The sequence below is a fragment of the Chiroxiphia lanceolata genome, chromosome 19 (assembly GCF_009829145.1).
Source record: "Chiroxiphia lanceolata isolate bChiLan1 chromosome 19, bChiLan1.pri, whole genome shotgun sequence".
Lineage (NCBI taxonomy): Eukaryota > Metazoa > Chordata > Aves > Passeriformes > Pipridae > Chiroxiphia > Chiroxiphia lanceolata.
Window position 1 is genome coordinate 11,802,366 of NC_045655.1, and position 24,975 is coordinate 11,827,340.

Consider the following 24,975-nt stretch of genomic DNA (forward strand, 5'->3'; position numbering starts at 1 on the left):
GAAACCTGAGCTTTGGCTAAAACATTCTGGGAATTTAACAGCTAAAACATTCTGGGAATTCAACAGCTTCTCCTTCCAGTCACTGATGATCTTTGCCCATCTCTCAAGAGCCCAGTTTTGGGTTTTTCCTAGAACAAGGCTTCAGTTTATCGTTTACTTCGTGCAAAGACAACTAAGTTACACAAAGAGCTCACTCCCCAAAAGATCTGGGTGCAGATTTGTCATTACCATCCTTATTCTTTGCCATAACACAACTGTTTTTATTTTTATAAACTTTAAAACCCAGCAGTGAGGCTCCCCAAGTTTCCTCCAGGAATTCCTGTGGATGCCCAGCCACGCTCACTTTCTGCTCTTTAAGTTAAAGGTGTCTGTCCTGGGTGCCTGGGATCAGAGCACAGCTCTGAAATCCTGCTCAAGGACAGAGTGAAGCCACAGGTTCCTGCTGTCACTGGGATGCTCTGACCTCCCCCAGGGCAGCAGCCTCTCTCCACCATTTCTCTGCCTCTTTTAGCATCCCCACAGCCAGGAAATTCAGCTGGAATGTCAGAAAGAAAACAGCATCTCTCCTTCTCCAGCCTCTCACAGCCCTTTCTGGAAAAAAGGACTTTCCTTATGCCATTTATTTGTATTAAAAAAATCTATTAATTTTAACTATAATGCAATTTTCAGTATATAGAGAAGCACAACATTTCAAATGAAACAACTCTGCAATGCAACCAGGCAAAACTGGTGGATCTGGACCACAGAACCTCTCCTCACTTTTACATTCTCTGCTGATCATGCTCCCATGGGGTGCAGGGCTTTTCCTCTGGGCTCTGTCCCTGGTCATACCCCACTGCCCCAATCTCACTCTTCTGCTCCCTCTTATTTCTTCTTCCCTCTTATTTACAAGCACAGTGGTCCCACAGCTCCTAGAGCAGCACGATGTAGGTAAATCCATCCCTTTCCCTCCCCAGACTGGAGGAAGAGCAGGGCAGGCAGGAGCCCAGCAGTGCTGGGGGGCTGGGAGAGCCCCCCCAGGGGATCAGGGTTACCTTCATCACGGGCTGAGCAAAGTACTTGGCGCTCCAGTCGCAGAAGCCCGTCTGCACCGAGGCCGAGATGAAACTCTTGTGCCCGACGGCGTCGTCGGCATCGTCGGCCGTCTGCCAGGAGAGAGCAGGGTGTCACCACCCCTGGGGCAGCTGCGGGCACAGGGACACCCACACTGCCCTCAGCCGGGCAGCAAAAGCCTCGAACACATTGCCCAGGACACGGAACTCTGCGCACCCGGCTCCGGGATCGCTCCTCACAGTCCCCCCTTGGGAAGGTGCACGGACACCAGGCTGCTGCAGGGACTGGGGCTGTGTCACCCCCGGGTCACCACAGTGAGGGCCCAGCAGGAGTTTTCTCACAGTGTCCCATGCAGCTGGAGCAGTGAGGATGACTCAGGATCCAGCCCAGCAGACACACTGCACGCCCAGGGCGCACACGGAGCAGTGTCTGTCACACAGCACGGGGCACTCAAACAGGACAGAGAAAAGCTCCATTCACTCAGGTTTCAGCCATTTTTTCATAAATACGAGCCAGGCTGGTGCTGCCAAACCCCTGAGAAGGGAAGGTGTTCCTGCTGCAACAGGCTGCAACACTTCCCTCCTGGGATCACACAATTTCCCGTCTCTGCTCCGCTGAGGCTGGAGAGCAGCCTCTGAGGGTCATGGATCTGACTCTGGGTTATCACTCAGACAGACAAATGTTCACGGAAGAATAAGCAATCGACTCTGATTAAACACATTTCTTAGTGGCAGAAGTGAATAATGCCCCATCAAAAGCTATAAAACACAATTTATCCTGAAGAAAAAAAATTAATCAATTTTTATTTGGTTGGTTAGAGGAAGCCAATCTGGATTAGCAGCAGCTGGAAGCAAACGAGGGATAGACAGAAATCAAACCCCAACGAACAGAATGTGTGACAAACCCCAGCAGGGGGAAGCAGTCAGACCTGACAGGGAAGGCTCCTTACCTGTTCTGGCCCTTTGTCGAACATTTTCCTCGTCCTGGGGAACTGGTGGGAGTGGGGGGTGTACTGGACCCCCATGTTGCCCACGTTGGCAGGTCGCACGGACGCCATGTCCCGGCTCACGGGCTGCTTGGTCACATCGTTGGTCAGGCTGGAGCTGCTCGTGCTCGTGGTTGGGGGGGACCCTCTAAAGGTCACAAAAAGAGGGAAAGGATTTAGGCTTCGCTGCACACCCAGCGGGGTTACCCGGGATGGGGCTGGGCAGGGAGCACTGATCCCCCTGGCAGAAGGGGTTGGACTTACCCCACTTGGTGGATGTGCATCCCCTTGTTGGTGGGGCTGGCAGGGGCCGACTGGGTGAGCGAGGAGGTGTCCAGGATGCGCTGGGGGCGAGCGTTGACCGTGGCCTGGAGAGAACACACGGAGCCCTGAACGGCCGGAGCGTGGCCCCGGGTCACACCCACACCACTGGGGCTGCAGGGACTGAGCTCTCTGCAGTGGGGGGGTTAAAACGTACATGGAAAAGCCCCTGTGCTGCTCCCAACACACGAGAGGATTTCACTACTTGTGTAGTCAGAAAACACTTACCAGTAAGTGCCCTCGTGCTGCCTGCATGGAAATGGCTCTGAGCAACACATCAGCCTTTCCCTGAGCCAGCTGCAGCCCAGGACCTGCACCAGCACCCCAAAAACATGGGCAAGGGGACAGCCCAGGGTCTCCTCAGGTGCCACTGGACAAGGGGACAGCCTGGGGTCCCCTCAGCAGCCCAGGGCTCCCTGCAGCCCCCAGCCTTTCCCTGCCACCTCGCAACTGAGCTCCCACCACGACCTCAAGTGACAACACGTGTTCTGAGCGTGGAGAAAAGAAGGTTCACTCCCTACAACTCCCTGGAAAGAGGTTGGAGCCAGGTGGGGGTCGGGCTCTGCTCCCAGGGAACAAGCGACAGGATGAGGGGAAATGGCCTCAAGCTGTGCCAGGGGAGGTTTAGGCTGGATACTGGGAAAATTCCTCCCCTGAAAGGGCTGTCCAGCCCTGACACAGCTGCCCAGGACAGTGTTGGAGTCTCCATCCCTGGAGGGATTTCAAAGCCATGTGGATGTGGCACTTGGGGACATGGGTGAGTGGTGGCCTTGGCACTGCTGGGGAAGGGTTGGACTCAGAGGGCTTTTCCAACCTCAGTGATTCTGTAATTCTGTAATTCAGCCTCAAGCCTTTCATTAAAAACACCTGGATGAAGCAACCTGGCGGGAAGCAAACTTTCCTTTTAAGACTTTTTGATTTCAGGAAGCCTTTAGAGGCCACCACTGAATCCTGGGTCCTTTTTGTTTGTTTTGGTACTCCAAAGAGCTTGTTTGGGCGCTTTCCAAAGCTCAGGCCGGGAAGGAGAGCTGCACCATTCCCATCTGCATCATAAACATAAATCCCAGCCCAGCCGCAGTCTGGGTGAGAAGCAGCAGTGTCTGAAGGGCCCAGGGAATAAAGCAGCAGATTTCCTGCAGGAAGGCTGCACGCCTGGGCAGCCCACTCACCGTCTGCTCACACACAGCCCCATCCCCACAGCCCAGAGCAGCCTGCACACACAGAGCCATGGGCAGGGCTCCGCTAAAAACCCCAACAGGACGGGCTGGTCTCGTTTGAAAAGAAAAAATCCCTGAACCCCAGAACAGCTGGGGTTGGAAGGGACCTCTGGAGATCATCCACTCCAACCCCCTGCCAAGGCAGGGTCACCAAGCAGGTGACACAGGAACGTGTCCAGGTGGGTTTGAAATGTCTCTGTGGAAAGGAAGGGTTAGATGGGATATTGGAAATAAATCCTTCCCTGTGAGGGTGGGGAGGCCCTGGCACAGGTTGCCCAGAGAAGCTGTGGCTGCCCCTGGATCCCTGGAAGTGTCCAAGGCCAGGTTGGAGGTGGCTTGGAGCAACCTGGGCTGGTGGAAGGTGTCCCTGCCCATGGCAGGGGGTTGAACTGGATGAGTTTTAAGGTCCTTTCCAACCCAAACTATTCCACAGTTCTGTGATAAACATTTAGTTCCCCACTACCATCCAGAGGAAGAAGCCCCTGGTTTGTTTGTCCAGGTGCTTCCCCTGGAGCTCCCCAGTTCCCAGCCAGGTCTCCCAGATCACAAAGTTCTGCTCAGCTGTGTCAATTAAGGAATCCTCAGGTGTTCCAGTTCTAAAATGAAACCTCTTCTTCCCCGAATTTTTAACTAATTACACCAAAATATTAAACCCCTAGAACACTCAAGTGGTTTACTTCACCTGAAGCAGTATTCTTGTTGAAGCAAGAAAATCAGTTTCTGTTTGTATTCACTGATAAAATTCAACCCCCAAACTGGGAAGTGTTTGCACAGACTGGGGAGGACAGATGTGCCCCGGGCAGCGTCCAGGTGCTCCCTTCTCCATCCAACAAAGCTCCATTAGCACCAAGGAAAGATCTCAGGATACAGTTAGCAAAGATTTAATTGTCACTAATTTGCATTAGAAACCAGAGAGCTCCTGCCTGAGCTCCCAGCACAGAGCCTGGAGCTCTGGCTGCGGGTCCTGCAGCTCCACGGCAGGGCTGTGGCCAGAACAGAACCCATAAAGGCCAGACAATGACCTGGGATCTGAGCCTTAAATCCCATTTTGGTGGGCAGTTGACAGGTTGTTTGGTCTTTGTTCTAATAAGAAAGCCTTGTTAGGAGGCAGCCAGGCCAGGTGGTCCTGGCCAAAGCAAAGCCCACGGCACCGACACGCGGTGCCTGGAACGCCGGGCAAGGTCCGTGTTTAAACACTTTCCTCACGGATCTCATGGCTAAGGCAGAGAGAACAAATAAGTTTTGTTCACTGAAGCATCCCCAGATAAAAATCCCTGTAAACAGGAATGCTTCTTGTTTTCCAAACCCTTTGGAAGAGCTGTTGCCTTAGGAAGCAGGGACAGACCAGCTGACGAGACACAGCGTGAGATGCATGAGACCCATCACCTGAGCTTTGGGACTCTGGTCAGTACCAACACAGTTTGGTCCAAACTTGTCAGAATCAACACAGAATTTACCCAATCAGTCATAACACTCCCTAGGGATATCACAACATAACAATCACAATTCCTGCTGGCACCAGCAGTGCCAGTGAGGGCGGCTGCAGGGCACAGCAGCACCAGTACTGGTATCAATCCATCTCTCCATTGGCCAGGGAGCAAGTCCTGAAAAAATATTCAAGTGAGGAAAAGGAGATCTGGTTCCTCTTTATATCCCTTTTAAAAGTAGGAGTAATATTTCATTTTGCAAAGAGCCTTCCAAAATACAGAACTGAAACTGTTTCATGCATCTAGAGCAGAGAGAGCGAAATCTTCCACCTCTTCCCTTCTTTCTTCCCCTCACTTTGGCATCTCCAGCCTGGTAGTCATTTGTTGTACTCCCATATCACCAGGGAAGGGCTCAGCTCGTTGCCCCCACTGCCAAAATAATTCTCTCTCCCAAACCCAGCCTTGACTGCTCACTGACACGTACACTTCAAACAAATAAAAGTGTTCAAATAAGTAACTATCGTCCCAAGAGAAAATATGATTTCAAAGCAAGAAATCTCTAGGGCATTAAGATGGCAGTGCACAATGCTGGCATCTCTTACTGCAGCTTCAGCTCAGCAGCCCAGGGCTGAAGATCTGGGATTATTCTCTGGGAATGACCAGTAAGAGACGTCACCTGGCATTGCAATGGCTCATGGTCTCGATGCTTCAGCGACCAGAAAGCAGGGTCAGACAGAGCTTTCTGTCCCCAGCCCGGGCCGGGGGAGGCAGGTGGTGAGAAGATGTTCTGGGGTGGCCTGGTTTGGGGGGGGGGGTAGGTGCTGCCCCCTCCCCAGTGACAGCAGCCTCCAGGGACATCTTGTCAGCCTGGGAGGATGAGATGGGATGAGGATGGAGGTTTAGGCGCCCAGCCTGGGCTGGAGGTGAGGAGTGGCAGGGTGTCTGCATGCTGACTCACATGTACTAGTTCACCTGGGTTGGAGAGCCGTTGTGGCTTCAGTCTGCAGGCCAGTCCCACTTGCATTATCTAAATCAGTTTGCAAACGGATAATTTAATGAAGAATATTTAAAGGTTTATCCCAGGGACTGATCTAGACAAGTAGACTTCTAAACCAGACCTACTGTCAGAGGTCTGCACCTAATTTATACCCTAAAACAACCCCAGGCCCTCCCCCATTTATTCATTTTACCTGATCAAGAGTTCATAGGAGAGTTTATCATCTCGAAGCATTAAAAGCTCCTTCTGCAATAGGCAGAGCCCTCCAACAGACCCATCCAGGTCAGTCTGCCTAAGCCTTGCCTAAGCATGAACAAATCCACATACAAACACCTGGCAGGCACAGGTGAGCAGGGACAGGCACATACCTTGTAGGCAATGCTGTTGAGAACCTTCATGGCCAGGTCGGAGACATCGGGATAGGGGTCGGCAGCCAAGTGAAGGAGCACTCTCCAAATTTGGGTATAAACACTGTTGAAACTCACACCTAAAATAGTAAAAAACACAACAAACCCAAAGCCTTGTGCTGCAGCACATGACAATCCATCAACTCCAACTCTTTGATCTGATGTGAGAAAATTCATTAGAACTCCAAACATCCCCAATGACATCTCAGGAAACATCAAGAGAGGAGCTCAAAAACACCCCACATGGGAATTTTGTCTCCCTTTTGCCTGTCTGTGAACTCTGCAAGGGCTCGTGAAATCAAAGTGGGAGAAAGCCAAATAAATTTAAGACTCTCTAAATCAGCTCCAGTCAAGCTGCTGCTTTTCCAGGGCTCCTGAAGCAAATCACCTGGAAAGGCCAAGTGGATAATGTCCAGGTTTCCTGAGCTAAAATACTAAATGCTATAAACCCACTGCCTTATATATTTGTGATTATTTTTATCAAATTGTTTAGGGGTTTGTACATTCTACAAGTTTACTAAATGTTTAAACCAAAGCTCTAGGAGCTGAGCCTTTGGGAAGCAACGAGTCCAACTCAGTCTTTCCTATTGACATTTGTATCAATCCCTCCAATTTGTTATTTAATGAGCATATCTGCCATTTGGTATTACAGCAGAAGGGACCGACAGATTCAAAGTACAAATCAAATTAATAAGCATTTGTAACAACTGACAAAATTCTGTGAACATTTTATTTTGCTGCTTTTAGGCGAGTAGTTTGTTATTCTGTCTCCGAACCCTCCCGGTGTCTAATCATGCAACACCCCAGTTGGGAGTTGAGCCATTTGGACAATATTAAAGTGGTTGCACTAACAAAAAAAAGGAGCTAAAATAGAGATTTCAGATGAGTCACAATCAATGGTAAATGACAGATCAAGCTGTTACTGCTTTTCCTCTCGTGTTTCTGGAGGCATCTAAATATAAAGTTGGGAGGAAAGAGCTCCTTGGTCACCAAGCAGCTTCTGACCTGGCAGAGGTGCTAAACCTGGTACTCAAAGCAGCAGAACAGACTGGGACAGACCAGTTCTGAGCTCTGGCTGAAGGCAGCAACAAGCTCCAGGAGCCCACAACAGGCTGCCCCTCGGATGCTGCTCTGCCTGACCAGGGGAACCTTCCTCTGTCAGGACGTCCCCAGATTGTGACAAATCTCTCTGCAAAGGACCAAGGCAATATCCCAATAACCCAACTCCTCCCTCTCATTCCATCTGCAAAGGGTCTCTCTCTCAGCTGGAAACCAAAGGATGTTCCAAGTGATGTCTGCTTAAATTCTCACCTGGAAATCTCACAAGTGTCTATGATGGGACCACCTGGACTGTGCTGCTCATGTGCTGGGGGTGACCCACAAAGACTCCTCCAACTGACCCCAACCTTTCCAGAGCAGGTCAGGGACAGGGCCTGACAAATCAGAGAATCCCAGACTGGTTTGGGTTGGAAGGGATCTTAGACTATCCCATTCCAAACCCTGCCATGGGCAGGGACAGCTTCCACCAGCCCAGATTGCTCCAAGCCCCGTCCAACCTGGCCTGGGACACTCCCAGGGATGGGGCAGCCACAGCTTCTCTAGGCAACCTGTGCCAGGGCCTCCCCACCCTCACAGGGGAGAATTTCTTCCCTGCCCTGTGTCAGTGGGAAGCCATTCCCCCTTGTCCTGTCCCTCCAGACCCTTGTGCAAACTCCCCCTCCAGCTCTCTTGGAGCCCTTTTAGGCACTGGCAAGGCTGTAAAACATATAACAATGTAAATTGTTATAAGGCTGTAAATTGTAAAGGATATAAATATATATTTATATAATACTGTAGAATATTTATATAATACTGTGAAATTGTAAAGGCTGTAAATATATTACAATGTTAAATCCTGGAAGCTTCTATTACCAGGGAAAGAAAAACTGGAGGGGGAAGGATAAAGAACAAGAGAGGGAGGGAGGCGAAGTGCTACAAGCTGTGGGAGGAAAAAAGCAGCAAGGCAGGTAAGGTCTGAGGTGTGCCCAGAGCTCTGCCTCCTACACTGGGTCTGTCAGGAGTTACATAAGGACCAGAGGGAAAACTGGATGCCTTGAATTCTTTAAAGCCCTTGAAAGAGAGTAAAAGGAAAGGGAGAGCAAGGGGGCACCCAGCAGAATTTCCAGGTCTCTGATAACCACCTCGTTCACGAAGAAAGAAACACAATGACATTTTTTATACATCTAAGCATCATGAAAAAAACCAAATTTAAAGCAGAAACTGTGCTGGTGCAACTCCTCCTTCACATGGCAGCCTTTGAGGAGAACACAGGGAATTTCTACAAAGGCATCTGGGGCTCAGGGCTGGTGCTCCAAGGGCTGGTCCCCCCCGATGCCACCTCCCCACGTCAGTGCTGTTCCATGCATGGAGTGCCACCTCTGAAACAGCTCTGTGTAAAATCCTGAGCTCCAGGTCCCTGGGATAATGGGAACAGCAGAGGTGGCGGGAGGAACAGCAGCTTCATTCCATGTAATGGGCTCAAGTGCACAAGCTAACCACGAGATGCAAACAAAGAGCCGAGCAGGAGATGGGTGTTAATCTAAGCAGACAGCTCTGTAATTAGTCACACTGACTGAAAGCCAGTTCAATGGACCTTGCAGTATGGATTTATGTTTACAAAATGATTCCTCTACGCCTAGAATGTCAAAAACAAATGGTCTGCCTTTCCCTTGACTTTGATTTTCCTTGCACACACACAGCCTGGTTCCATTCACCTGCGAACCCCACACAGCCAGCCTGGGGCTAGGCCGGGGTCCTACAGCTCCAAGGGGGCCACACTGGATGCAAACCCAACTGCCAATGGCTCTATTTATTCTCTTTGATCTGCCAGGCTGGGACAGGGTTTCTTTCCAATCCCCTGTAAAAATCACTGCAGTGATTTCCAGCCCTGACCTCCACGGAAGGGGCAGTTCCACTCCCCACCGGCACCGCAGCAAAACCAGACCAATGGCAGGCCCAGGGCTGCTGCTCAGCTGGCCCACAGTCAGCTCCTGGGGCAGGGAATGAAACCAGGGATGGGCACGGAGTGACAGGGAATGAACCTGCACACGGGGACAGGGGATGGGACCTTCGGACACAGGGAAACACGTCAGGCTGAACGGCCCTGGGGATTCAGGGACCTGCTTCCCACCAGGGCCAACCCCACCTGCCCCGGCAATGTGCAGCCCACGAGTCTCCTCTCTTCCCACGAGGGATACAGAGGGACCCTGGCTGAAGAGGACACCCCAAGTCCCTACTGGTCTCTGAACTCCACTCAGACAAACTGCCTGTTCCCTGCAGCCACAGCAATCCAGCCCCCCCTGCCCCCTGAGAGCCTCCCCTGGGCTCTGCACGGGCTCCTACACACTGCAAACCAGGTGAGCCCAACGGCAGAGCTGAGCTTTTAATGCTTCAGCACAAACCAGAACCAGCTCATCAGAAAGAAGTTCCCTCAGAGCAGGTACCCCCTGACCAGGGCTGATGTCACTAACATGAAAGCAGCCCACCATGACCAGCCTCACAGCAAGTTTGCATTTCCAAAACCTACCCAAATCCCTGTGTTTTGCTCCTTATTACTTCTCATTATCTCTGTGCATTAAACATATTGCCTGGTGAGAGAGCAGGAGGCTCTACCTGTCCTAACACTCACTCTTATTTCTGCACCTCCCTGTCCACCTCCACCTCTGCTCTCCTCATCCTCACTGCAGCAACCTCCCGCTGTCACCGTTACTTTGAGGTAGATCCTGTGACATGGTGAACAGTTCTCCACCCCCAGCCTCTCCCTCTGGAAAAGACAACTATTCCCCAGCATTTCATCTCTCCAAGATTTATTTTCCTCCCTCTTTGACCACTCCTTAAGATCATCTTTCCAGCGATGCTCTCTGTAGGACAAAGACTTTCATCATGCAGTTTGGATATGAATAATCAGCCTCGAGGTATGCAACCCCCCATCTTAATTCCTTCCCTTTTCCTATCTTAAAACTAAACATTTCCAGGACACCAAGATTAATGAGTGGCTGTATGGAAAAGCAACAAGGCTCAGCTTCCCTTCCAAACTGATGTCTTTGTTGACTAACCACAAACTGCCTCTTGCCAGCTTGAAAATTGGGCCAGAAATAAATGTCTCTCCTGGTACAGCCCTGTCTGGCCAAGGAGCAGCTGCCAGAGAACAAACACCTTGGCTGAGAGTACAAGCTGCATTTGGGGGGGCACTAAATGGGGACATTTGGTGTACAGTTAGCTTAGGAACTGCTTGTAAAATGGAACAAGGAGGAATGGAGAGCTTTTCCTCCAGTTCATGGGAAGTACATGGTGTGATGCCTCTGTCAGTGAAGAGGCTGATCCAGAACAATCCCTCTGGCACCGTGTTCCTAAAGCTGCAAGAGAGGAAGAAAGGCCTGAGCAGGTTTGGCTGCCCCACCCTGGAAGTGTCCAAGGCCAGGTTGGATGGGGCTTGGAGCAACCTGGGCCAGTGGAAGGTGTCTCTGCCCAGGGCAGGGAGGGGGACTGGATGGGCTTTAAGGTGCCTCCAACCCAAACCATTCCACGGTTCTGTGATCAGTGGATCAGCCCAGGGAATGCAGAGTACAGGACACAGTCAAACTGTGCCTGAAAATCTCTGCTTTTACAGACCAGATTTCTGCTTTGCTCTGAGTCTCCCCACATGCCCAAAACAATCCTTTTTACTGCTCTGGCTGCCTCAGATATTGGCAGAGGTGTTACTGCAGAGCCAAAGCCCCATTTCCTCTTCCAAAGGACACAGAGCAGAGCAAACACTCCTTCAGTCACGACAAGTCTCTCACCCAGGTGGGCTCCCTGAGTTGCCCCTCGCTGGCTGTACAGCAGCAGTTTAGTGCCCATTAGGACATTAAATATGGGGTTAACCCGGGCCAGGCACAACAGCCACAGAGCTGTGAGGGTGGCTGGGGCTGATGGCATCTCTCCTTGGGGAGCAGGAGAGGGTTGGAGGATGGTGATTCTTCAGCAGGAATGAGAAAAGCCTGGCTTGCAGCAGGCAAATGGGAAGGTAATGGCATTCTGTGCGAGTCATGAATTTTAAACACTTCTCTAAGCTCTGCCATTTCCAGCTGGGTCTGAGCTCTTTGATGGAATAGGAATGAGGGAGGCCTTGGAGAGCTGCTCTCTTTGCTTTCCCAGGTCTCCTTCACCTCCTCCAGCTCCTCTCCAGATTCTTTTCCAGCTCTGCTGTGCAGCCCTTGTGAGACAAGCACAAGCCATCAAGCAGACACAGGGTGCACCAGCAGGAATGGGAAAATTCAAGTCCTAGCTCAAGGTGGAGAGAAATTTCCTAACATCCCTGTTATGCTTTATGAGATCCAATTTCATTAGTGACAATCAAAAGCAAATTAACTGATCAAGTTCCTAATGAACACATGATTTTAAACTGCCACAGGGGCTCAGGAATTACCATCCCAGAATCTTTCAACTCAGAAGAGCCAAATCACCATTAATTCTCCCAGAAAACACAGAGCAGAGAAAAATGTTTCTTCAGTCACACAGGTCTATCACCCAGGTGATCCCTCTCTTGAGTTACACCACTCTCTTTTCACCGATGTGTGAAAATATGGGCCCATTTACTGATTACAAAGGAAATACAGAGACTTCCCCCAGCATTTCCCTGTGCATGCTGCTTTCCCTGGAAAGAGGACATTCCAAAAGCCAGGTTCTTCTGCTTGGTGCCTGTGCTGTTGTGCCAAAATGGCTTAGGTTGTCTGAAAAGCTACAGGTAGTTTAAAGCAAAGCTGTTGTGGCAGTCAGACACCACTGGGGAAGTTACCTGAAAAACAACTGGGGTGGAAGAGCTTCATGTAAACATTCCAGTTTGTTCCATAAAAGAACAATCCATTACCCAAATCAGCCAGGCACTGCACAAACACAGGGACAACTCCCCTTCCTTCTGGGCTCCAGCACTGGGCTCTGCAGAGTTCTGCACATCACCCAGAGAGGGAAATGGGAGAGACAGGGGCTGCTGAGTGGTGGTTGTGATGCCAGAGCTGCTTATCCAGGAGAAACAATGGAGAGGGGATGGGAGGCAGCAGGATCAGCCATGGAACCTTCAGAGTTCTATGGAACACTCAGTCTTTTTGCTTTGCTTTTAAGACACAACCTGGGATTTTTTAAGTCCTGTTTTAACTATATACATATAAACCTGCAGAGGAAACAAGCTGGGTCAGGTTTCCCTGGAGGAGTAACACAGCACAGGGGCTGTACAGAAACACAACCCACACGACAAATCCCCAGGGAAGCAGTCAGTGCTGAGGCTCAGCTGCTGCAGCCACGGGATGGGGAGTCCCTGCTTCACTGTCTAGCCAGTGAAACTGCAGTGGGTGTGGAATTCCTGTATACCCCAATTTTTGTGCCATAATTCCTAATAGGACCACTGTCCATTGTAATGAAGCCCAGAGCTGGAGCCAACAGCTCCCATTCCCAGTCCTCCTACCAGAGCAGGAGCGACCCAACCAAACACAAAAACAGCATTTCTAGTGTTGTGAGAAATTTTCTTGGAGTAAGATCAAGCAGGAGCCAAGATGCCAGCCTTCCACACAGCCAAGAGGTGACCCCAAGGGAAGGGCAGGAGAGGCTTTGCTCACCTATGAGGGAGTTCAGGGAAGAGTAGGAGCTGACTCGTCTCATCTTGTCGATGGTCTCAAAGGACAGGATGTACTCCTCGTTCTCGGGGCTGCCCAAGGTGCTGCTGGCACTGCTGCTCGTGCTCAGGTTCCCAGGGGAAAATGCAACAGAGCTTCCAGCTGCCAAGAGAAAAGAACAGATGCTGGAACAAGGACTGGTGAGAGAACAATTTTTACCCAGACATAACAGCTCTTTTCTAAATCCTGCCACAGTCAGGGAAGGTGTGGGCAAACCCACAACTCCCCTTTTTAATACTGAGTGACTAAACACAGAACAAGCAAAAGACTGAGTTAAAAATCCACTTATGCTTGGAAGCTGGAAGACACCTTTTTGGTCCCCAAACACTCAGGAAAATCAATACTGATGACCAGAAAATTGGAACTAATTACAAAGGAGGTTCTCATGGAAGCCCTCGGAGCTGGATAACTGGGGCTCAAGTGCCGGTTCCAGCCCTCGCTGTCCCGCACGTGGTATCTCCTGGCTGGCACAGTGGGGCCAGGGGGAAGGAAAGGGAACTGAAAGCATTCTGAAATCTCTTACACTCCTCATTCAGGCTGAGGTTCTGCAAGGACTTGTTGAGGTTCCTGGCCGTGGTGACGGCTCGGATGTTGCCGTAGGAGCTGACCGAGCGCAGCCGCGGCGTGCACGGCCCGTCCCGCACCGGCGTCAGGCTGCCCCCCTCTGCGGAGGCAAAACACAGCAATTAGAGCTGTAATCACAAACAGTCATAGTGTTCTGGTTATTTCCCAGCAAATATGTAACTGAAACACCACTAACGTGAATAAAATTCAGTGGTTTTCTGTCAGGCTAAAAGGGGACGAGGGACGACGAAGGATCCCGCCCACCCAAACCCCACCTGTGGCAGCTGGAGAAGGCAGAGGGTAATTCTTCTCCTCTTCTATGAACTGCAAAGCCACGGTGCAGAAATTGCTCTCGTACTGAACCACCAGGTGACTCAGGGCCACCACCAACTCCTGGGGAAAGAGCACAAGAAACACCTCATGGTTACACAGGCCAGAAACAAGGGACTGCAGGCAAACACAGACCAGTGTGGTCATTATTTCTGCTATTATTAGCTGGCCATCCAGGCTAATAATTCTCCCTTATTTCACAGAGATGAGATGCAGGCTTCTTCACAAGCCTTTTCTACCTCAACCAGCTCCCACTACTCCACCACTCCTACCCAGCACTACCACTGCTGAGTAACCTGCTCCAGTGGAAGGTGTCCCTGCCCATGGCAGGGCTTGGAACAAGATGAGCTTTAAGGTCCCTTCCCACCCAAACCATTCCATGATTCTGTCACTGATTCTGCCCAGCGTTGTCAAACTGAAGCAGTACCACAGAAACACTGAGCAGCAACAGGAGCCAGAGTTGGCTTTGGCTGCTGTCTCTGTTCAGGGACTGATCTCCCAAGGAGAGATTTATGAATCTCACAGAGCATTCAGTGTGACACGCAGCTCTCTTTTGAATTAAACTGATTAAATGCTGGAACAAGACAACAGAAATGAATCCTTGCAATGCTGGTGACAAGTGCCAGGGTGTTGATGTTCCAGTTAAGTAAACACAAGCATTAGGACACCTCAGAACAACCCTCAAGAACAATCCAGAATGTCAGAAACTATTTAATGTACTATTGATGTATGATGGTGCATCAGAAACTGTAACTCTCCCAAATCTGAGGAACTATTCTGAAGCTGCCTGTGATCCATCCTTGGGGTTCTAAAGGCAGGAAGATCTCACTGAACAGAGCTCTCACTCTCTCCACAGCATTCTGACTCTCCCTCCTCTTCCTCCCCTAGGACTGCCACCACTCCATGTTTTTAGCAACACAAAACTATTTAATTTAAAACCTGAGATTGTGTAATGTAAAATATTGCAATCAGACTGTTGATCAGCAGAAGAGCAGCCTAGCAAGAATTTTCAGTGTTTTGTGTACCTGAGAAGGCTCTAGTGTAATTGCTCTACTTCCTTATCCCTGTCTCCACATTCTCTTTAAATTAAAAAAAACCCCAGGATATAAAATTTCCCACAACCTCCTGAGATGATCCCTCCTCTTCCAGACATTTAGTGGAATACTTGATACTGTTAACCCACAGAAACACAGATCTGAACAACAACCTTGTCCACATGTGGACACTGACACAGCTGCACCTGCATCACTCCTGTCAGGGGCTCCTGACAGTGCAGAGTAAAGGAAATGCTGCAATATTTGTGCTGCCAAAGGGTATGTGGATGCAGCAGCACCCCTGGACACTGCTGGACAGACACCTGAGCGTGCAGCCTTCGGCCTCAGCACTGGGCTGATGCTGCTCATCACTTGTGCTGACACCTCTCTGCAGAAGCTGAAGGTGAAGACTCCACGAGCTGTGGCTGCTCCATCCCTGGAAGTGTCCAAGGCCAGGTTGGACTGGGCTTGGAGCAACCTGGGCTAGTGGAAGGTATCCTTGCCCAGGGCAGGGGGTGGCACTGCATGGGCTTTAGGGTCCCTCCCAACCCAAGGCACTCTGGGATTCGATGATGATTCCGTGATGGACCAGACCCTCCCAAGGCAGAGCAATTCCCTGGGAAGGCTGTGAAAGGCCCTGCCAGGCCCGGGGCAGAGCTCCCCCGGCCGTACCTTGCGCACCATGGGGCTGCCGTCGTTGATGAGCTGGGCCAGCATCATGGCCACGTTGTGGTCGATGGTGGTGGAGTGGTCCGTGCGCTCCGCAGAGTTCCCCACGAACGTCCCCAGGGCGAAGACCGCGGCACAGCGAACCTGGGCACACAGACAGCCTCAGTCACTGCCTCCTCTGCCAGGGGGATTCACTGTACCCCACAAACAGCATCTCTGGAAACCTGCACTGCTGTGTCAGGCGAACAGCGAGGGGTATGGGGAAGCCCACGGGGAGTAACGACCCAGGCAGCCTCAGCAAAGCACTGAGTTTTAAGTATTCACAGACACGGGATATATTTAATTTCCCAGAACACTTGGTGACCTTCCCATGGGTGATTCTTCCACTTGCGTTGCCTTGAATATTAATTAACAGCAATAAGGTAAACACCGAGTTCCTGTTGGGATGTGAATCTTTAATAGGAGTGCTGACTACAGTCTTCAAATACGGGCTTCTAGAAATGTAGAAGATGAGGGGAAAAAAGGAGAAAAATCAAGGAAAAACTTTGGACAGCCCACCCCACCTCTGCAGAAACACTGCTCACAATGGGGTCAGAGACAGGAGGTGGAGGATGCAGGACAGAGGCTGAATGGGGAGGGGATTCTCATCTTTAATCTCTGCATGTTATCAGAGGTGTTTAGCTCAGCTCCCTTCTCCCGTGTGTGCTGTCACCTCCCCAGGCTCTGAGGGGCTCTGTCAGTCACTGCCAGGCTCAGCACAGTCCCTTCTCTTGGGGAGTGTGTCACAAAGGTAAAAGATGTCCAACTAAAGGTGGATTTTCACACATGGCAGCGGGAGAACAGTTTTCACACTTGGACAAAAAGACTAAAGATTTTTTTGCAACACACAGTGAGTTTTGGGACCACATTTCTAACAATCTGATTTTAATAATGTGATATGCAAGGAAGCAGAAAACGTGGCATTTCCCAACTCCAGTGCCCAGATCCCAGGGTGCTGGGGTTGTATGAACTTCCCCTGCATTTCTTTGGATGCTTCTCTTGCAGGGCTTGTTTGATTTGCACCACCGTGAAGAAACAGCAACAAGATCTTTCTCTGAAGCAGACACAAACATAAAGCCCTGGAAGGCCCTGGTTCGTAGGAATTTCTGTCCTCTGCCAGAATTCTGCCAATTCAACTGGCATTTACGGGAAAAGTTGGATTTTTACCTCTGGGATTGGATCCGAGAGGAGACTGTAGAGCTTCTCGTGAGCGCTGTCTCTCACTCCACACCACCTGGCCGAGTCAAAGTTCTGCCAAATCCGGCCCAGACAAATGGCCACCCAGTGCCTGAGGAGGGGGTGGGGATCGTTCAGCTGCTCCAGGCAAATGGCAATCAGGTTTCCCTGAAGGCAGGCTTCCTGCAACACAAAGCAACACCATTTACTGGGGATGACAGCTCCCCACCTCATCCCCACAAAACAAGACTAGTTCTGAAAGACACAGAAAATCAGGAGAAAATAATCATTCAGTGGTTTTATACTGATTTTGTTACAAAATCCCATTTGGTAGCAGCGTGAAGGAAGGGTAGGCACAGGCTACTAGAGCTGGTTAAATAGCTGAGCATTAGAAATGTTTTCTGTAAGGCACAAAGCCTGTTTTTCCCTCACTGGAAGTGTTCCTAGCACCTGTGAGAGCCCCAGGGTTTATGGCTGATTCCATAGACCATTCCCAGCCATCGGGTTCCCACTTCACAGGACCAGGCACTGTTTCCTTCCCAGTCTGCCAGTGGCTGCTGGAGGGGTGGCTGTGGAGTGACTCGTGTCCTTACCCTCCACTGCCAGGTGCTTTGTCACACCCCCAGGCCAATTTCTTTTTTTTAATCCATGCAGAAATAACATAAACCAACCTCCTAGCTCAGTTTCCCAGTTCAGAGTTGGGCTGTAATGCAAGCCAGGACACTTCCATCGAAGAAAGGTATAAGGCAGAGAGAGGCAGGAGAGACTGAAGGGAAAAGGCTGTTGGAACTCACCTGCCCAGTGTTGTAGTTGTTCACAATCACAGCCAGGATAAATGCTGTCATTGTCCTGTGTTCAGCCTGAAAACAACCCACAACTGAAGGTTACCTGGAGAACAGGGCAGGGAACAGCTACACCCCATCCTGAGACGTGGTACTATTCTAAGTGTAGTTTGTGTCACATTAAAAGAATGAGAGAGGAGAAAGAAAGCTGGAATTTCCTTGGCAACAGCCTGTCACACCTGAGACACTTTCCCAGCCTGCCCACACGATCCCCTCAGAGCACCCTGCTCTGGGGAGGGCTCCCCAGCACCCACTACAGGAACCCAAACTGCTGCTGAGGGAACTGCCAAAGCTATGGGGCAATTCCCTGTCTCTGCAGCCTCCTGGAGCCCCCAGTTCCCAAAGAGTAATCTGCTTATAGAACTTTGTCTGTAAATCCTTGTTTGGTTTGGCTGCCTCTGTCACACTGGTGGGAGCATTGCTGACTCCCCAGTACAGCCCTGGCGTGGGGGGCAGCCCCACACCAGCACCAGAACAGAAGCTGAACAGAACAGATCAGCTAAAACAAGGTAAGCAAATGCTACAGGACTCCGAATAAACATGACTTGTCCTTACTGGCATATAAGGATCTGCTAGAACCGAAAGGAAATACTTGTGTCCGTTGTCCTTCACCAGGTCAGCCTGGCACGACTGAAAAAGAGACCAAGAAAACCACAATGAGAACTACAACACACATGAATTCGCTCCTCCAGTGATGTATAAATGTTTCATGTCTCAACTATTTTTCTCAAATCTTGTTTTCATTTGAGAAGCAAATTAAAGCTCAAATGCTTCCTGGGGCTACAATCAAACACCCCGTGGGAATGGGCTGACAGGGAGGAGCAGGGAACCCTCTGCTACCCCCAAAGGGACACAAACAGCAGCTGGAAACGTGACCTCCTGCTTGGGGAAGAGTTAAATGGGACATCTCTGCCCCACATTAAACCTCCACAGTATTTATCCTACTACACACAACCTAAACTGCAGAGCAGCTCCAGTGCCTTTCCAAGCCCCCCAGGAGACAGGGTAGGTTTCCTGGCTGGGGTAAGCACAGGGGTTTGCTGACACACCACCTCAGGCTCCAGGCTGATGTAATGGGGTCACACCAAAAGGATACACAGCACCAAAGTGGAAATGTAAGGGAGGAAACACTGACTTGGCAATGAGCCTCCCCTGGGTGCTCCGGGCCAGAGACAGGATCCTGCATCTTTTATCAGGAGGAGAAGGTGAAGGAGGGAACTGGCTGCTGAGGGGAGGGGATGGCAAGGCAGAGAGGCAAGAGAATAGTTCATTGCTGAGGGGAGTGAAGTTGCTGGGTTTGGCAGAGTAAAGAGCAGAGGGCCTGGATTGCTGCCAGGCTGCAGCTACAAGAGGCTTTCCTGACTCCTGTGTCACTGCACACACCAGGCTCCCTCTGCCCCCTTTTCTTCCTCAGTGTCATCACTTTCTGTTCCTTCCACAAAACAATCTCTTGGCTTTAATGTAGGCACACAGACACCAACAGAGGGGAGGCTGCCCAGCTTCACACTCATTGACTGTGCTGCCTCTCCAACCCAAATTCCTGAGGCTCAAGGGAGGGAAGGGATGGCTCTAAAACCAGAACATTCACTCGACCCCTCCCTGCTCAGATCCTGTGAACAATCTGGAATCCAGCACCACTGACACCTCCTCCTCCTCACAGAGTAAGCAGCTCTGCTGTGAATAATACGTGACCAAAACAGGCTGCAGGCTTGGTGTGGAAGTTCAGAACTTACAGAAAATACTCTATTTGCAAGGAACAGGAGCTGCTGCCTGTCCCCTCCCTCAGCAGTGCCCATGGCCCTTCCCTGAGGAAGCTGCCCCCTCCTCCCTTCCCACTCCCACCATGTGTTGGTGGAGTCAGTGAGTGAAACTGCAGAAAAAAACCCCAAACACACCATTTAAGAGTATTTTTTCTGTCTTGCTGTAAAGCAAAGCCTGCAAATGAGCGAGGCAACAACAGAGCATGGGAGGGAGTGTGTGAGGGGGCAGGAGGGAAGAGAGCCCTCTTGGAGGGGAGGACAATGGGACACCAGGTGGGAATCACACCTGAGCCTCCCGACACGAACCTGGGGCTGAGGCCCCAGCCTCGGGTGCCTCAGAAATGAGCTTTTCAAGAATAGCTCTAAGATGAATAGTTTTCATTTTCTTTGCTTTCCAAAATCCTCTTAGGATGTTAATGAAAATATAGTTATAAAACTAAACCTGACAATGCTGGATCAACAGAGGGGAAAACTTCAACCAATTCAGTGCTGTTCTCCATACTGAAATGGAGGAGATATGCAAAAATAACCCCCAAACAGGAAAGATCCAACATCTACAAGCAGTTCAGACATTCTATATGGGCTTATAATTGTGCCTGAATTAATGTGTGCATCTCTCCTAATAATTTTATTGTGCTCAACTAATTGCACCCACAAACCATAGAGCCATATAGACAATTATATAAATTTATCTGCAGTTACTTACCTGCTTAATTATTTATTTTAAACCCCACCAACTAGAGCTCTGGCTGAGGCCATCTTCAAAAAAAAAAGGCACATTGTTGAAACCCCAAAGAACCAGAAGCACTTACACTGTCCACTGCCAGGATTTTGGCCCAGATGAAGACAAGGAGTGGTCGCAGCTCACGGGCTGAACTCTGAAGTAGCTTCAGTACATATGGGAAAATGCCAACAGAGAGGGCCTGGGAGGCAAAGAGAAGAGCAAACCCCCATGAGCAACATCCCTGTGAACAAACCCCCCTGAACAAACCCTTGTGAACAAACTCCCCTGAACAAACGCCCTATGAACAAACCCCCGGGGGCAGCTCAGCCCCAAAGGCTGCTGCCAGGACACAGCATCCTTAATGACACAGCTGAGAAACCTGGCAGGAAACAACTTCCCACATTTCTAGTAAAGAGGGGATCCCTCTGTGTTTGTTGCTCATTTTAATCTTGAATGTCACCAGATATTTCCAGACTCATTTGGTCCACGGAGACTCCAAGCTAATCCAGCACCAGCTTTCACTCCTTCCAGCCTGGGCTATTTTATGCTTCACAATCTGCTCCCTCCCCTCAGCTGGGGTCGTTTGCTCTCTCCAAACACTGCAAACAGCTCAGCAGTTCCAGCCTTCCCACTGCAAATTAACAGGGCTCTCCTTACACAGACTTTTAGCAAGCCTTTTCCATGGGATCAGAGAGCACTCCCAGGAGGGCAGGGAACACAGGAAATCCTTGAGGATCCCACTGTGAGGGCTGACAGCCTTCCCAAAGCTCAGTGCAGAGGGAATGTGTGGTGGGGTTCAGGGTGAGCAGCCCCCCAGTCTGGGGGAGCTGGGCATGGTCCTGACACAGCCAGTGAGGGTGTAATTACACGTCCCAGCCAGAGCAAAGGGCCCTGTGCTGACCTCAGCTATGTCCTGATCCCCACAGAACTGGACAATCCAGAGGTTCTAACATCCCCTTTAACACACATTTTCTTCCCAAGCTGCCTGTGCCTCCAGCCTCCCTCTGCAGAAGGGACTCCTGGCTGAGATGGAGGAGGGAGGTAAAGAAAACCACTAAAAAGTCCCATCATTGAGCTGCTCCACAACCAGCTGGTGCTTCATCTTCACTTTTATCAACCAACAGCTCCATTTACAGGAGTGTTTTAAATTGCTCCTCTGTTAAACTCTTATTTATGCTCCACACTGTGCTGCCACTTCCCAAACTGCAGAATGCAGCTGCTGCCTGCTCAGAAGAGCTTGTAAAATCCAAACAGATAAAGAAAGAGAAGAAAGTGATGCAGACAGTAAGCTGAGAAAACAGAAAAAAATGTGTATGCTTTTTTGGGCTATTTATTTTACATGACAAACCTTACTCGTCCCAGTTATTTCCTCCTGGTTTGTCCCTTACACTATTTTACACTAAACTATTCCCAAGGAACTCCTCTTCACTGTAATGGAAATGAGCATGGAAATGAATTTGATTAATAAAGCCATTGTTCTTGTCGGGATACCTGCTGCATTTCCCACACACGAACACACAAAACTGCTCATTTGTCAAATCTGTGGATTATCCTCCATACATTCCTTCCCTAAATCACCATCTGTATTTATCACCCATACTGAGACAAGGCAGAATTTCCAAGCCCACGTGCAGCATCCACGCACCAAACTGACAGCCCAGGGACCCAGGTCCAGGAATCTTCCCAGCAGATCCAGAGCTCGCAGTCGGTGTACCTGGCTCAGCAGCACCTGCAGAGGAGAGGGAAAAGGGATATTGTAGAGAGAGCAGAAATCCCTGTGCCTGCAGAGCACGTGGAAGGGACCTAGGGATCGTTACAGCACCTGGAACAGCACGGTCTGAATGAGAAGCTGGGGGACAAACCCTGGCTGTGAGAGCCTGGCCAGCGAGGGGTCACCCCCGGGAACGCTCCTCACGGAGCTGCTCCCGACACAGAGGGAAGCAATTCCTGTGGATTCCAACCTGCCTTGCCCAGCAGAGCAGGAACGTGATGGCACCTGCAGCAGGATCCAAAGGGAAGCGACAGCCCAGCCTCCCACTCTCCAAACAGCTCAGGAGCACAAGGAGAGGCTTTGCTTTCCTTGGCAAATCAATATCTGAGACTTAAGAGGGAGCAAAAGGTCACATTAGTCGTTAATAAAAATCTCATTAAAACAGAGTCTGACAACGCTAATGAGGTAGTGGTTTACTGGCTTATACCTACCCTGGTGTGAAATATTAACAGATAGACTTGCAGTTCTTAATCTCCTTAACAGATGTAAGATATTGGAATGCAACATTTAATCCTTGGTTTAAATTGAGCAACATCCCTCAGATGGATCTCAGGGAAAGAGGCTCCTTGATTTACCTCCCCAATTCCAACCCCTTCTCAGTGTTTTTCCACGTTGCATATTGAAATTAAATTATTTTTCATGTTTAACATTGAAGAATAACTAAATTACTTGGCTCATGTCTCACATTGTGGGTGACTGGTACTGGATACTGAAGTAGTGCAGGGAAAGTACAGAAGAAACAGGAGGATGTGATAACAATGTTTCACTCTGAGTATCTGAGCTTGGATCTCAGGATAGGTCATAAGAGAAAGGATTTTGGTCATTCTGTCCTAGTTGGCACCAGCCTATTCCATAAACCAGCTCAGGAATAACAGGGGCAGCTGTTTGTGATTAAAGCAGTACCAGAAACCAGGGCAGGTGGAGGCTGAGGAAGGGCTGGGACAGCAGCAGGACCTGCCTGGCAGGGGCAGGATGCTCAGATCCCACACGGCTGGGATCCTCTGACCTGCAGAAAGGCCAAGGAAATCCCCAAATTCTGTCATAGCTGGGCAAAGAAATTAATCTAACTGAAAAGGCTTTCCAGGTGAAGATACAAATCCCAGCTCCACACTGCTGGCATCCCACAAGAACATTCCACCAAAGCACACCGTGTCTGCTTTGAAAAGCTCTGTCCCATTACTGTCCAACCCAAAGGCCTCCATCTCCCAGGATTTCCCACTCCCACTTCCCCAGCTGATCCACACAATAGCCTGAACTGACACAAATCCCAGAGCCCTGGGTGAGGCTGTGGGGATGACACAATCCCTGATCTTTGAGCAGTGCCTGGCTGTGCCCCCCCTGCACACAGCCCTGCGTCACACCCGCCCCGGCATCGTCCATCGTCATTGCCAGCCAGGAAAGGGGGAAGCTAATTACAACCACACACGTAAACTAGAGATTAACCATGACACAGGGGGATAATTGAGAAGTAACAGTCCGTATTCTAGCAGGAATCTCCTAACAAAGGCAGGATGGGAGAAGGGAACTGCAGAGTGATCTCCTTGTCCTCTCTCTGTGGGGGACAAGCTCTTGTCCACAAGCACAGGAGATCACACAGAGGAGGAATCTCCCCAGGGATTGAGCAGCTGGGACTCAGGCCTGGCCAGACTGTGTGTGCTCACTGCTGTCTGAGGGCTTCTCTCCTCTCTGCACCAGGAAACCTCCCGTGCCCATGCACAGCAAGAATTCCAAGTGGAAAGCAGCTTCTTGAAGTCTATTAATTAAAAGGCCATTTCCAAAGGGCCATTTCCCTGTCCTTGGTAAATCCGGGCTCTTCATGGCTGGTACCATGGCTTGGGCACTCAATACCTCCTCCTCTTGGGGCACTCAGAATCCCAGAATGGTTTGGGTTGGAAGGGACCTTAATGCCCATCTCATCCCACCCCCTGCCATGGGCAGGGACACCTTCCACTAGCTCGGTTGCTCCGAGCCCCGTCCAACCTGACTTGGGATAGTTCCAGGGATGAGGCAGCCACAGCTTCTCCAGGCAACCTGTGCCAGGGCCTCCCCAGCCTCAGTCTAAAATGGGAACACAGAATCAGCCTTTGTGGGGTGACAGCAGCAGGGTCTGAGCACTCCCACGAGGTCAAAGCAAACAGACACCAAAAAGGGTCTGAAACACTCCCTCCCACCCTGCCTCAGCTGCTCTCTAAGCATCTCAGACCTGTTAACAACCCATCTGAGTCCACTGTACAATTAATATTCTATAATTGTAACAATAATTATGCTGTCCCAGCTTGTTTTTGCTCCAGGCAGGAAAGCAGGTTCCTTTGCCAGGTGACCTCCCAATTTCACTGCAGAGTTTTGCTGCCTGCAGAGCTCACTGGTGCCAAACAATCCATTGGAAAGCAGCAAAGTTGGAGCTGGAGCAGAAGCCTGCCTGCTCCCATCACAGTGACAGAGACAAACCACACTTCTCCACATCTACATCATCTCTCAAGGTTTGGGAGGCTCAGGAAATTAAAGTTTGGTCTTGCAGAGATGGATGGTGCTGTCAGTCACAGATCCAGTTGGCAGCTGACAGGGAAGGAGAGTCTCCCCACAGACCCTTTTAGAAGGGACTGGGACCACAGTCCTTTAATCAGAAAGGTTTTTAATTCTGCTGTTGGTAGAGCAGAGCCCACGGGCACCTGGGCCAGGGTTTGTATTTCTGTCAGTGCAAACTGCAGGGGAGGAGAGGCCAGAGCAGGTGACAGATGACAACTGCAATGTGGGCCTTGCCATAAAACATCGCCTGAGACGCCCTGTTCTGTTTCTCCTGGATTTACTTCTCCTTTAAACATAAGAACTTTGTTTTGTCTGAGCAAAGCCTACCAGAACTCTACATTCCTCCAGGCACAGTCTTCAGAGACTTGTTTCTATGTTCTTGCAGCAAAATTTCAGCCCCACATTAAAGGGAACACTTCCCAGGCTGTACCAGATGGATAAAGGAGC

At 50.3% G+C, this 24,975-nt stretch overlaps 1 protein-coding gene across 4 annotated transcripts in view; it reads right to left on the reverse strand.

Moving 5' to 3' along the window:
• RPTOR (regulatory associated protein of MTOR complex 1) overlaps window positions 1-24,975 on the reverse strand; it is a 105,553-nt gene that overhangs the window by 25,283 nt on the left and 55,295 nt on the right. For 2 of the 4 annotated variants that reach the window (XM_032706833.1, XM_032706834.1), the window contains exons 12-25: window positions 21,877-21,960; window positions 20,320-20,430; window positions 18,303-18,377; window positions 17,700-17,765; window positions 16,897-17,088; window positions 15,694-15,834; window positions 13,933-14,050; window positions 13,617-13,757; window positions 13,037-13,195; window positions 6,369-6,487; window positions 5,962-6,030; window positions 2,303-2,406; window positions 2,003-2,186; window positions 1,035-1,145 (exon numbers count right to left, since the gene is read on the reverse strand). In XM_032706833.1, coding sequence (XP_032562724.1) covers window positions 1,035-1,145; window positions 2,003-2,186; window positions 2,303-2,406; window positions 5,962-6,030; window positions 6,369-6,487; window positions 13,037-13,195; window positions 13,617-13,757; window positions 13,933-14,050; window positions 15,694-15,834; window positions 16,897-17,088; window positions 17,700-17,765; window positions 18,303-18,377; window positions 20,320-20,430; window positions 21,877-21,960 — 1,674 coding nt within the window. The remainder of the gene's footprint in view (window positions 1-1,034; window positions 1,146-2,002; window positions 2,187-2,302; window positions 2,407-5,961; window positions 6,031-6,368; window positions 6,488-13,036; window positions 13,196-13,616; window positions 13,758-13,932; window positions 14,051-15,693; window positions 15,835-16,896; window positions 17,089-17,699; window positions 17,766-18,302; window positions 18,378-20,319; window positions 20,431-21,876; window positions 21,961-24,975) is intronic. The other 2 variants (XM_032706835.1, XM_032706836.1) reach the window with 1 other exon arrangement.